Here is a 12,326-nt window from a genome sequence, read left to right as displayed (position 1 = left end):
GCGGCGCCATTTTCTCTCCAGGTTGCGAAGTAAGCGGTTGCGAGGTAGGGAGTATGATGTATAACCTCAGTGGATCTAGAAAGTGGGAGAGAGATATAATAATAGACACTGTACTTGCTTTCGCCGTCTCACTGTGTAAGCCGTAAGAAGGTACAAACGTCCTCGAGTGCATGATCATGCTGGTAGGTTGTACTTAGTGTTGCGCTATCCGCGGCATTGAAGAGCGCACAGTACGTACCTCCATTATTACTTTCTCGAGTTCATCCTGCATGGAAGGGTCACGAGACCTTTGTAAGGCTTCTTCATACCCCGCCTGTCTTCATTCAAAACTACACATCATCATTACCGCCCTCTTATGCGCCCTGTCCACCCCTTAAACTTGCTTCGACGGATATAACGGGACCTGAGGACGGTGCTTGAGTTCGTTAGCTGCATATGAGCGGAAGACTGTCAGAAGTAACGTAGCATACAGCCTGATTTGGACAGGTGCAGAGTGGCATATTGCCTCATGAAGCAGGCTGCGAAAATTCTTCAAATAGAACCTCCACCAAGAATGCTGTCACAATTTCATTGGGTTACAGAGCGTTCCCGTGTTGCTGCGCTGAGATTCAGCCGCAAAACTGATCCTACGAGGCTTTTTACAGTCCAATTAGGGATAACCGCGGGCGTCCTACTGAATGTTTGTGGAAAGCTTGGTAGATCATTTGTCATGCTGCTGAAAGCTGCCTATGTAGTCACTCAAAAGTGCAGTATATATGAGGCGCAGTAGTATTTGCGCAGGGTTCTTGGTCTTCTCCCAATTTGGATTCCGCAGAATTGCTACAAATTACTGCGACCCCCTGCAATTATTGTAACGGCTATCCAACACCATTTTCAACATCGTGCGATGCTTTTGTTTGTGCCCCTTAGTTGGCGATAGGTACTATAATGTCTTGTTCTCTCTTCTTCTCTCCCTCCAAAGGAGTAACATTGCGCCAAGGCGACACAATTACTGTGACATGGGCAAGTGGTGATGTACCCAATCCGCCTCTCGTCAGCGATCTCAATCACATCAATTTGACGCTCGAGAATGTACTGCAATCAACTAATGAAACACTTATCCGTAAGTTGATATTCTCCAGCTTCTCATTCTTTGTCAATAATCTAACATGCTTTAGTTGGCTACGCTTTCAAATATGGCACCGAAAATTGGAAAGATACCGGACTTAGTGGAAGCTGTGCTACACAAATGTCATGGAACTGGACTATTTCATCAGACTTGAGGTTGGCGGAATCAGAGTACCGCCTCATGTTACACAACCATACTGCAGTAGGGCCCCCGTACGTGTACATGGGCAGGAGCGAATCATTCACAATCGAAGCGGCGACTACTACATCTGCGCCAACAGCGATTACGACGATGACTACGACGAATCCAGCATCTACATCGGCGACATCGGCAACGTCTACACCAACTCCTGCCTCAGGTCTGTCTACCGGCGCTAAAGCTGGAATTGGCGTCGGTGCTGCTGCTGCGGTGTTGCTCTTTGGGCTTGGGTCTTGGTTTTTCGTAAGACACAGGAGAAGAAACAATCGGCACCATGTTGGGAAAAACCAATTGCAGATGTCAGGTTACGCAAAAGCAGAGATGGATGCCACTGAGACTCGACAGAGGATGGAGCTAGATGTAGATTCAGCTACTATTTGGAACGGTTGGCATGAAGCACCCACAGAGCCTCCTAGGAGAGGTCCAGTGGAATTGTCGGGTTGAGGCCAGACGAGCGGAGAAAACGCAAATTCAACGTCAGGAAGAATAATGGTATCTTTCTGATGGCTTGAAAATAAGAGGGGCCCACGGAAACGGTCATATGTGTGTAAGGTAGACAAATTATGTGACTTGACTGGAAAGGGCTTGCCTGATACAATAGAGACTATGTCTTTCGAAGGAGAAGAGCGATGATGTGCAATAGACACAATAGAGAGTTCGTGTTCAAATATCTTGTAAACTGGGCCTTTGGGACCTACAAAGCGTTTGACATTGTGAAAAAGACCATCCTTGATTAATTATTAATAAGCTACTTATGCTCTGTAGGTATGAGCAGAATACTATTGGACATCTATAGATGAGTTCGCTTCTTGTCAAGCCGGTACAAACACTGTTCTGGCCACACAAGGTACGCCATCCTTAGACATTGCAAAAAGATACCAAGGTCCAGGAATGAGAACACCCGAGTCATTTGGAAGTCTCACTGTGTACTTGCCCGCACCATTCTTCTTGACATCAGTCAACGGCACCCGCCGCTGGTCCGAGTTGATACTGTGCGTCGCGCTTCCCATCCGAACCATCGCAAATGAGGCACCATCAAGTCCACCCTCAAGCGTAATCGTGATTGAGGATCCAACCTTGACTGAAGTGGCGGAGATGCTCGAAATCACAGGCCGCTTTGCCAATTCGCCCGCGGCGGTGAACAAGTAAGGCGGAGAAAAGATCTCGCCGTCAAAGTGATCCTTGGCGCGGTCACACCAAGACAGGTCGCTGCCCTGGGCAGCAGGACACATACCCCCGCCGCCCACGAAGACCGTAGCGTCAGGTAGAAGAATGCCGACGGCATGATAGTTGCGCGGAACAGTAGCAGGAGCCATCTGAGTCCAGCCCCTTGTCTTGGGATCCCAGATTTCCGGGATCAGCACAGAATCTGTGTCAGTAAAGACTAAGGACCGGCGCTGTCCGCCCGTTACGATGACCTTGCCGTCTGGAAGCACGACGGCGTTCGCAAAGCCACGAGGAAAGTTCATATCCGGGAGAGTCTCCACAGTCGCTGGCACACCGGGATCCGTGATGGTGATGAGATGGGTTGCCTTCGTGCCATCACTGTCGGTATAATCCTGGCTTCCTCCTGCAGTAAGAATCTTTCCAACATCGAACATGACGTTGACGCCGCACATCTGGTCCATGACGTTCGTGCGGACGCCTCCTGGAGAAACAGAGCCGCCATTGTTGGTGCTGTACCAGTTCATCGCTTTACTAGGGCCAGCTTGGAAGACGGAACCGTTGCGCCAGCCGTAAAGCCACGCGTGGTTGTCTTCACGCCACGGCCCCTCGCGATCAGTCGTCAATAGCGGAGTAGGGTCGGTTCCCTGGAGGAGAGTCCACTTGTTCTGGACAGGATCATAAGCCTCGCCTGTCTTTCCGCCAATGGGGCCTGTGAATGATCCTCCGATGGTGAAGATGCGGCCATCTGATAACGTAGCTGACGTCTGATATCCACGGGCGATGACCATATCGGCTGCGCGAGTGAACTTGTTCGTAGCAGGGTCGTATAAACTAACAGCTTCGGCATTCTCGCCGCCAGAGATGACGATCTTGCCAGAGGCAAGTGAGCTGATTCCAGGGCAAAACATGTCGTGCTTTGTGTTTGTGATAGTCCGCTGAGAGACGGCGCCGGTGAGGAAGTTGTAGTCTGCGAACTGCGTGATGCCAGTAGGGCCGCTGAATGCGCGGTCACCCCATGACGAGAACACAAGAAGTCTCGATGAGGAAGGCTGAGCCGGCACGACGTAGGCAGCAACGGGGATAATCGGGAACTGGATCACATCCGACCACCGGCCGACCTTTGACGTAGCCTTGGACGTGCTAGCCTTGATCATCTGTAGGGAGGTGAACTGACGGTTGAACTTCCAATCTGACGCGGCGGCAACAGTTCCTTTGATGTGGCAAACACTGTTATGCATATCGTAGACGGCATAGACACAGTCCTGGTTCGTGGTACAGCTTTCGGCACAAGCTTGAACGGAAGCACAGCCGTCAATAATGTTGACGCTAGGGACAGTAAAGTCTGCGTTCTTGCAAGTAGCGAAGCTAGCGCCGTTCTGGGTGGTGATGTTGGAGTAGCCGCCTGAGCAGCTGGTAATGCCGTCACCATCTGCGAGGACAGAGACCTTGCTTATCGAGTCAAAGCCAGGCTGGTATGCCCACTGAAGTTCTTTCGGTTCCGCTTTGATGTAGCACTTCGAGCTTGACTTTTGAAAAACGGCTCTGGAGCAGGATGAGTCGTTGCCACACTCGATAGCGCATGCTTCGATTGATGTAACTCCGTCAACATCCCGAACCGTGGTGCCTTGATAATCTGTGTTTGGGCATGCTGCCAAAATGGCACCGGAGGAAGTGACGTTCGTTGCGCCAGTTGGGCAAGATTGGATAGGTGCGCCATTGCTCAGCTTGGATACGAGTCTGATGGTCGTGAAGCGAGCGTCTGTGGCCCATGTGAGACCATCCTTAGCCTTGAGATGGCAGCCGAAGTTGGCCTTGTCGTAGACTGCCTTGTCACATTGGGGATCTTGGCTACAGGCTTGGGCGCAGTCGAACAATGTGGCGACAGTGTCAACGAACTTGGTCGTTGTTCCCTGGTAGTCGGTTTGATGGCAGACGGCCCAGGTGGAAGAGCCGTCGGCTGCGGTGATGTTCTCCTCGGCAGATGGACAACTCGAGAGTTGGGCTCGTGAAGTCTGAATTAGTGACAAAGACAGAAAAAGGAAAGAAAAGAGTGTGGTTCCGCCCATGATGCCGGTTGTTTGCGAAAGAGCGACGTGAGACAGCGGCGACAATCTCACGATCAGTGGGAGTGGGGATGAGATCCCCTATTTGAAAGTCTCCTCGGGCCGAACTACCTAATGACGTACGGACAGGAAGCCTTCCGCTCACCGTAGTCAACCGCAGGTGCAATATCCCATCGCCGAGCTTCTAAAAGAAATACGAGCGGCTATCTGCTGGATCGAACGGTGCATCTTGCCTGTTGGCTCTAGCATGAAACACGTGGGCTTGCTCAAGAGCTGAGAAGCCGATCGTAAAGTTCTATTTGAGGCCTTCTCTCATAAGCGGATCAATCACATAACAGGAATCATGAAACTTAGGCTCGAATTATGGCACCGCCAACCGTGGCTGCGGTGAATTTAAGATGTGGGCAGTCTGCGACGAATAACGCCGAGCCTTGGAAGCAGCCGATAGCTTCTGGGATAGTTCTTTGGCAGATAATGTCCGTGTCGAACAAGATGAAAGGGGTAGTCAATTTGACGGACGTCTCTTAGCGGACAAGATGCGGATGTGGCTCGGCTTAGCGTTGAAATATGGTTGACACTATTGATTGCTTTGACTAAGCCATGCCAGACGTAGCTGTTGTCGCTGTGCACGAGCACGGGGACCTTCGACGATCAGTAATAAACTATACGAGTCTTTCCAGGTCGGCAGCTTAAACTCAACGGGCTAAGTATTTGTTGGCTTTCTTTTGAGGCATTCTGCTTCAATGAGTTTAGGCCGACGTCGATGATACAAGACTCACGGCAGTTTGGAGGTACATCTGAATGGTGAAGGTCGATGAAGTGTAATGGAGTATACAGATTTTTGTCTATGTTTATGTACAGGTTGTACAAAAGAAAAAAATGCCTATCGCAACAAATACTGCTTCTCACTCCAGTCAAATCCATCCTTCTAGTTGACATAGATGGTGCGGAACTTGCTGTCGACATGCCACCCAGCACTGGACAGAGACGGGTTGCCCTTGTTGTAGCACGTCCATGTGGAAGGGTTGTACACAATCTTGTTGCATCCAGACTTCAATTTGCAGAGCAAGATGCAGGCGGTGTCGGAGAGAACACCGTACCAAATATCCGTGGCAGGGTTGTTGGTGAAGTCACTGCTGGGGCAGACCGTGTACACAGTCTTGAGAACGGTGACGGTGTACGTCGGTGCCAGGCACTGGGTAAGGGGAGTGTTGTCGGCGACCTTGACGAGGGTCTGGAAGCCGGAGTTGACGTTCCAGTTGGAGGCGGCGACGCTGGGGCTGCCCTTGAGGTAGCAAATTTGGGTGGAGGGCCTGTAGACAGCCTTGGTGCAGCCAGAAGTCTTTTCGCATTGGGTTGCGCAGTCCTTGTTGGAGGTGTAGCCATAGTATATCTGAGGACTGGGGATCATGAAGTCGGTATCGGGGCAGACTGCGTACAGGCCGCCGTTGTTGCCGACTACATAGCTGGATGGGTTCGGGCAGCTGGAGATGGGGCCGGCACTGGAAGAGCCACCAGTCACTGCGGAGGTGGTGGGTTTGACGGATGTCGACAACGTGGAAGGCTTGCTGGTGGTGGAGGTTGTGAGGGCGATAGCTGGGATAGATGTGCTACTAGTGATGGCAGCAAGATTTGTCAGGCTGCTCGTGACGCCAACAACAGATGTCAAAGAGCCAGAGTTGCCCTGAGGGCAAATGAAAGTACCAGGGTCGGTGGTGAGAGAGTAAGAGTAAGCGTATTGAATGGTGTAAACATCGCTGCCGGAGGTGTACCCGGTGTTAACGGCATAGCCCTTGTCCCAGGTGCGAGAGTAGAGAGCGCAGATCTGAGCCTGTGTGACACCATTCTTGACAAGGAGGTAGCTGGTGAAGAAATGGCACCTCAGACCGTTGAACGGGTTGGTCTCTTGTGCCTGAGCGGCGCAATCAGTTGCGCAGAGGGAAGGGTCGTATGCGTTGTTGGTGTGAGCCTTGAATGTGATGTAGCTGTTACAGTCTGAAGGAGCGTTGATGGTAGCTTTGTCAGTGAAGGTTGCGTTGTAGCCCGAGACGGGGTAGTCAGGAGCGGTGAGCTGGTATCCATTGGAGCCGGCAACCATGATGTGGAAGTCGTTTCTCCAACCACCGCTGTTCGTGGCAGTAGATGGCCCAATGCCGACACCCCAGAAACTGCACTTGATCACAGTTGTGCTGCTGGGGTTGGGACAGCTAGCGGCGGGATCGACGGTCGGGTCGCGCTCGAAGAAGATGTTAAAAGCGGCACATCCATCAATCTTGGCACAGTCTGCTGCGCAGAGAGAAGGATCGTAAGTCGCGTAAGTGCTGTAGCCTTGGTATGCCGAGGCTGAGGTGGCAGACTGGAGATTCTGGAAAGTCCGGTACCAACCAGAAGGAGTGATGGCGGAGTTGGCGGCGTTGGAGAAGTCGGTATCAGCAAGGAAGGCCTGGTCCGTGTCAGGAGACGGGACCGGGCCGCTGCCCGCAGGGAGAGCGCCGCAGTCGCGGGCAATCAACTTCTTGCCAAGATCACGCTTGGATGCTGCGACGGTCTGGTTACCGACACCGATAGGAACGGACTCCAATGCGGGGGCGGGGATGCTTGCAAGCTCTGAAAGAGTGAGGAGCTGAGCAGCACCAGTTGCCGCGAAGGCGGCCAGGGAAGCGAAGGTGCGCATGCTGGAAAGTGATTGAAGCTGAGTTGGTAAAAATGAATGTTAGTAAGAAGTGAGTGGAGAGGCTGTATGAATGAATGGCTGTGAAGGCTGTGATTGAAACAGAAGAGATGAACGACTCGTATGAAGAGTTATATATCACAAAGTTACGACGATGGACTCTGTCAGGCCATGGCAGGATTGCAAGCTGCAAACCGTTCCTTTGAGCCACAAAGAAAAAGTACGTTATGGACTGACTTCTGCTCTAGCGGAGAGGAGCCAAGCACCGGAAGGCCGAACATGTCAAGTTAGAGTCGCTGGACTCGGGAGACAAACAAGGACTCGGCACACCATGCAGCTAGGCAGAATAGGTAGCCGACTTGGCAGTCGGAGACTCCAGGAAGAACAGAACCACGTGGGAGGCACCTGTCAGATAAAATTGTCACAAAGAGTCTTTGTGTGTATTAGATGGTTGAGCCGAGAGTATGTCATGGACAACAAAGACTCACTCTGAAGTGGCTGAACGTTAGCCTCCATGACATCGGTTGACACTTGAAGGCATTAGTCTTGATTCGGGCTGTGCTCCGTTCCGCCACAACTCGTGTTGACAGCCACTGCGTTGACTGGTATCGGCAGAGCTACAGCACAAAGAAGTCAAATGCGATACCGAGCATTAAGTCGGGTGCCAGTAGAACGTTGAGTGACGGCTAGTACCCAATCTGCCACGAGACTTGATGAGTATGCGAAGAGGAGAGGTCGGGCTTCGGGGTCGCCTGGCTGCCTGTAGCTAATTTTACATGGACCTAGTCCGATCCGTGGATTTAGAGTTTTGGTGCCGTGCTTGGAATTAGGTACAGAATTATTCACTGACGTTTGCATTTGTGACATCGAAGAGATTCATGAGATGAGTTGACTGATCAAATGAAGGTTGACTAAAAGTCCTGTCGAGTACCTATCCATCTGCAACCCTCACTCCCCACGTATCAATAGCTTTTACCCAATAACCCGGGTTCCAGCTAAGCCAATGCATACGGCATGTGCCCAGCCAGTCAGCGTCAGAACTCGATATATTCGTGTGCAGGCAGGCGATGTTGGATGATATCATCAGCGTTCAACATGTCTGTGCTAGACACGCGATGCTCCGCAGCCGCGCGGTCCGGAACAATGCCTGAAGCAACGTGGCGCTCTACCAGTCTTGCCCGAGACAGCTCGCGATCAATATTCAGAAACCACAACTCATCCATTAGACTCGCAGCAGAGCGCCAAGGTTCTCTGTCAAGACTCAAGTACAACCCCTCGAAGACTATGATGCGAGCCTCTTTTGGTACGCAAATGTCGTCTTCCACAGGATCCTTCACCGCATGGTCGAAGCTCGGAGCGAAGATGTTGGGTTTGGCGTCGGTCACTGGGTCTCGGAGGGCTTGCACCAGGCGATGAAACCGCCCCGAATCGAAGGTGAACGCAGCGCCCCGACGATGAATTGCTTCAGCTGGATTAGGCATTGCTGCTAGCTGTGATCTATACAGATGGAAACCATCCATGGGTATCATGGCAACAAAGTTTTCTTTAGGTTGTGCACTCTGGAGCTTTGCTGCTAAGGCTGTTGCCAAAGTCGTTTTGCCTGATCCCGGAACACCAGATATCGCAATCATAACACGGCCGCTGGGATCATGTAGTTCATGCAAGCCTATACTGTTTATTAGCCTTATTGCTCGACAAACCCTTCAGTTTACGTCGGTGAAACGTACGGAGAACCTTCGCAGCCAATCGGTTGAGCTGCGTAGTGTACACATCTGTCTCCACATCGGTTTGTCTCTTGAGCGTCATGTTAGATGGGTTGCTTCTGTAATTATGGAGGCAAAGTTTCAACGAAGGGTGGCAGACAGAGCGAGTTGAAGACGGCGCTTTTGTTTGTTCCTCAAATATGTACCTTCGTGCCGCTCACTGATATCTTCGAAATAACGCGGCTTTTGCGGCACTTGTTTGAGGTCGTTCCTGACTTGCACCATTCCACCACGATCGCCGCCGGACCGTGTCAAGTCCGACGGAAGGTCATCTGCAGCCAGAGAAAAAAGTGGGTTTATCATGTGTAATATGAAGCTTAATAGTTCAACGTCAGCGATCGCAATGCATCGGTCTTCTTTGATGATGGCTCTAGTAGAGCTTACCTATGTCTCCAGTTAGCCTATCCGTAATATTCTCAGTACAGCTAGACGTTTGATATAAGAAAACGCCTGGTCGAAAATGATGCGACCAGAATCCTCTTTCTCGGCGTTAGCTGGAGCGGTCGATGATCTGCTTGTTCGTCACGGGCCGTGTCCACGCCGCTTCCCGTGGATTCATGCAGGGATGCGCAAATGACCCGATACCACCACCAATCTTGTGAGCTCGTGGTCACCCTGCTGTTTCCGCGGATCTTACCAGAGGCACTTGCCCCGAAGAGCTGGTCATGGCGGGGTATCTCAATTGGAGGTTCGCGACGCGTGGAGACAGCAAGAAAAGGATTCACATGAATGATCCGGTCATACCACGCAGGTGGAAACAATCCAATTCGTGTTCTTTCTCATTTATTCAGTCAAGTTTTCCTCCACACTGCTAAATGACCCAAAATAATTTCACACTACGTCAACTTCGTCCCAGCACTTTGAAGCAACTCTGTAATCTCCAAGGTAGTATAGCGGAAGTCGTAGAACTCAACGGGCAATACACACTCAGATATTGGGCTTCGATGTTCCGCTACAGCAGTTCTAATGATTGTTTCGTAAAGTTGTGCCAAAGGCCAGCGCTTTCCACACGCATGGAGGATGAAGGCCAGGGTATGGAGGTTTGCGGGGACATCCGCATCAAGTGCCTTGGAGTATACTTGATTCAATTACCGCCGAGTTAGTCTTTGGGAGCATTGGCTGTAGAAATCGCGAGAGGCTTACCTATATAGAAGCGCGCCGATACAAACAGTGGTGATATCAGATAAGGCGATTCGCGTCCAAGCTGGTCTGCTCCTATGCGGCGCACCTTGGCCGTCAAATTTTCACAGGCGTAGGTGCATCTAGTTGTGGCGAATGCCCACTGTAACAAATGATTGTCAGCTGTAAGGAGCGAAAGAAAACGATGAGGTGTTCGCACATGTTCAAAGGTCGTCTCTATTCCTTTCGGCATGGGCGCCATCTGCTGAAGCAAAACGATGATTGCCCTGATAGCTTAGGTTAGGCACCTCATGGCAAGTTTTGGGAGGGGGAATGATCAACGTACTCATTGAGTATACAATTGGTAAGCGTAAAAAAAGACTCCATTTCGCCTCGGGGCAAATGTCCTTTCTCATAATTGATGAGCTGAAATACTGCAGCAACGAATTCTTCGCGCCAATTTGTAAGTCTCTCGTCTAATCTTTGTGCTTCGGACTGCCAGTCAAGTCTCTGATCCAGCTTGTCCAACTCATAGGATCTCCCCAGAAACTCGCGGACAACCTTGAGCTCCTCCACTGAAAGCATGATGCAGAGGGTAAATCCCGATGCATACCGCGGTTCTGAATCAGAACGCTCTATCACTGTCGGTGTAGTCGACCATTGAGACTCAAGGCAGGGCAGGCTAGCACCCAGGGGCGATGGCGAGTACGGCATGGAATAAGGGAGTCCTAGGGTCGAGATTGCATCCAACATCTCAACCATCCAGAAAGCTCGGCTTGCTTCCTCTTTGACTACATTACTACTCGCGGCGTAACGCTGTGCCATCTGTGCTCTGGATGTATAGGTGTACAAGGGGCTTACTCCGTGGCGTTGGAGATTGGGATGAGCAAGTATTCTGTCTTCAGATAAGCATTCCTCCGTCTCTCGATTCTGTGGGTGTGTACCTCTTGCAGACCGCCAATAAATTCCAGAATTCTGCGAGTTTCCCGCTGGTGTACAAATGATTAGACAGAACCAAAAGAGCCTGGACAGACTGCAGCGACGAGGTTGCAAAGCCTTGGAGCAGGACTTGATCGCGAAGCTCCGCGGCTCTTGCATGATGCCATGGCAAACTCTCGGCCTGATCAAATATTATTACAGCAGTAACAGCTTTGCAGATTAGTTCCTGGTCGGAGCTCTCAAAGGTGGACAATCCTTGGAAGGAACCGTGGTGCAAGATAGGAAACCAAGGGTGATAGCTTTGAAACCATATTCTGAATGTTTCATGTGCTGTAGGGAGGCTGAGTGTAGCTGACGGTATCGGAGAGTCATTGCTGAAGGTATTGAGGTGAGGTTGGGGAGCAGCTTCCAGCACGTCCTGCGTGACATCACCACCAACTTCGGCCAGATCTGGATCGGACGGATCAGATTCCAATTGGCCGTTGTCAGCTGAAGGCAAGGAGACAGGAGTGCGTTCGATATTGAACGGCATGTTATGGCCACCCTGCACCAAATAATCTTCAACTCGTTCTAGTCTCGCCTGCATGGCTTCTGCGGCGGAAATGATTACTATTCTGGCCAAAGGACCCAGTCATGCGAAAAGCGTTCAGACTCACCAAGCTGCTGCTCCAGTCGTGATACGTAGCCTGCTCGGAGCCCGGGCCGTTGCTGTCTCGACTTGTACACGCACTCAAAATCATGCTTTGAGCAAAGTCCACATTGTGGGCGTTGTCGATCGCAAGCGACCTTACGTTGGCGGCATACCAGGCATCTACGATGGGCCGAAATAACCGAGTCAGCAACATGACCAATTTTGAAGTTCAGGATTTCAGCGCAGCATACGCAAGTCTAGGTTCTCTCTGTGACGCCGAAGACATTTCGTGATGGCGGAACCGCGATGGCGGGAACCGTGTACCTGCAGTCCTGGGCCGTGTGCGGGCCGACGGAGGTTATATACCGAGGGTTCTACGACGAGATCGGCTGCTAATTCATGTAATGGCGCCCCATTTAATTGTCAGTCACGCGACATAAATGGAGCATCGTAACATGGAACACTCCCGTCGGCCCCCGCCCCGGCTCCCGCCGCGCAAAGGGCCGTGTAACTCCGGTGCCACGCTGACTTCCGGCCATTTTCCGGTAATAAACACTAGCCGTACCACACGCGCACCGCAGGGAAGAATTGCAGTCGAGGAGCCCGCACGATGCGGGCCGTGTCAACACCGCTGGGTACTATGATCGACCAATCAAACCAGGAACTG

General features: G+C 51.4%; 4 protein-coding genes across 4 annotated transcripts; all 4 read right to left on the bottom strand.

Moving 5' to 3' along the window:
- Positions 1-2,118: 2,118 nt before the first annotated feature.
- On the bottom strand, positions 2,119-4,539 carry GAOA-0 (Galactose oxidase; the record flags this gene model as incomplete). The annotated part of the gene is made up of 1 exon (XM_037326929.1): positions 2,119-4,539. The coding sequence occupies one exon, from the start codon at positions 4,537-4,539 to the stop codon at positions 2,119-2,121; it is 2,421 nt and encodes an 806-aa protein (XP_037174606.1).
- Positions 4,540-5,464: 925 nt separating this feature from the next.
- On the bottom strand, positions 5,465-7,210 carry CGCA056_v011682 (uncharacterized protein; the record flags this gene model as incomplete). The annotated part of the gene is made up of 1 exon (XM_037326928.1): positions 5,465-7,210. One exon carries the CDS (start codon positions 7,208-7,210, stop codon positions 5,465-5,467), a length of 1,746 nt encoding a protein of 581 aa, XP_037174607.1.
- Positions 7,211-8,241: 1,031 nt separating this feature from the next.
- On the bottom strand, positions 8,242-9,013 carry CGCA056_v011681 (putative uridine kinase; the record flags this gene model as incomplete). The annotated part of the gene is made up of 2 exons (XM_037326927.1): positions 8,242-8,873; positions 8,935-9,013. 2 exons carry the CDS (start codon positions 9,011-9,013, stop codon positions 8,242-8,244), a joined length of 711 nt encoding a protein of 236 aa, XP_037174608.1.
- Positions 9,014-9,806: 793 nt separating this feature from the next.
- On the bottom strand, positions 9,807-11,945 carry CGCA056_v011680 (uncharacterized protein; the record flags this gene model as incomplete). Its single annotated transcript, XM_037326926.1, has 7 exons — positions 9,807-10,048; positions 10,114-10,252; positions 10,310-10,376; positions 10,436-10,984; positions 11,034-11,619; positions 11,685-11,771; positions 11,906-11,945. The coding sequence occupies 7 exons, from the start codon at positions 11,943-11,945 to the stop codon at positions 9,807-9,809; spliced, it is 1,710 nt and encodes a 569-aa protein (XP_037174609.1).
- Positions 11,946-12,326: the final 381 nt, after the last annotated feature.

The sequence above is a fragment of the Colletotrichum aenigma genome, assembly GCF_013390185.1.
Source record: "Colletotrichum aenigma strain Cg56 chromosome Unknown KSG_Cg56_contig08, whole genome shotgun sequence".
Lineage (NCBI taxonomy): Eukaryota > Fungi > Ascomycota > Sordariomycetes > Glomerellales > Glomerellaceae > Colletotrichum > Colletotrichum aenigma.
Note: the sequence above shows the minus strand (reverse complement) of the source record. Positions and strands in the feature narration are given on the sequence as shown.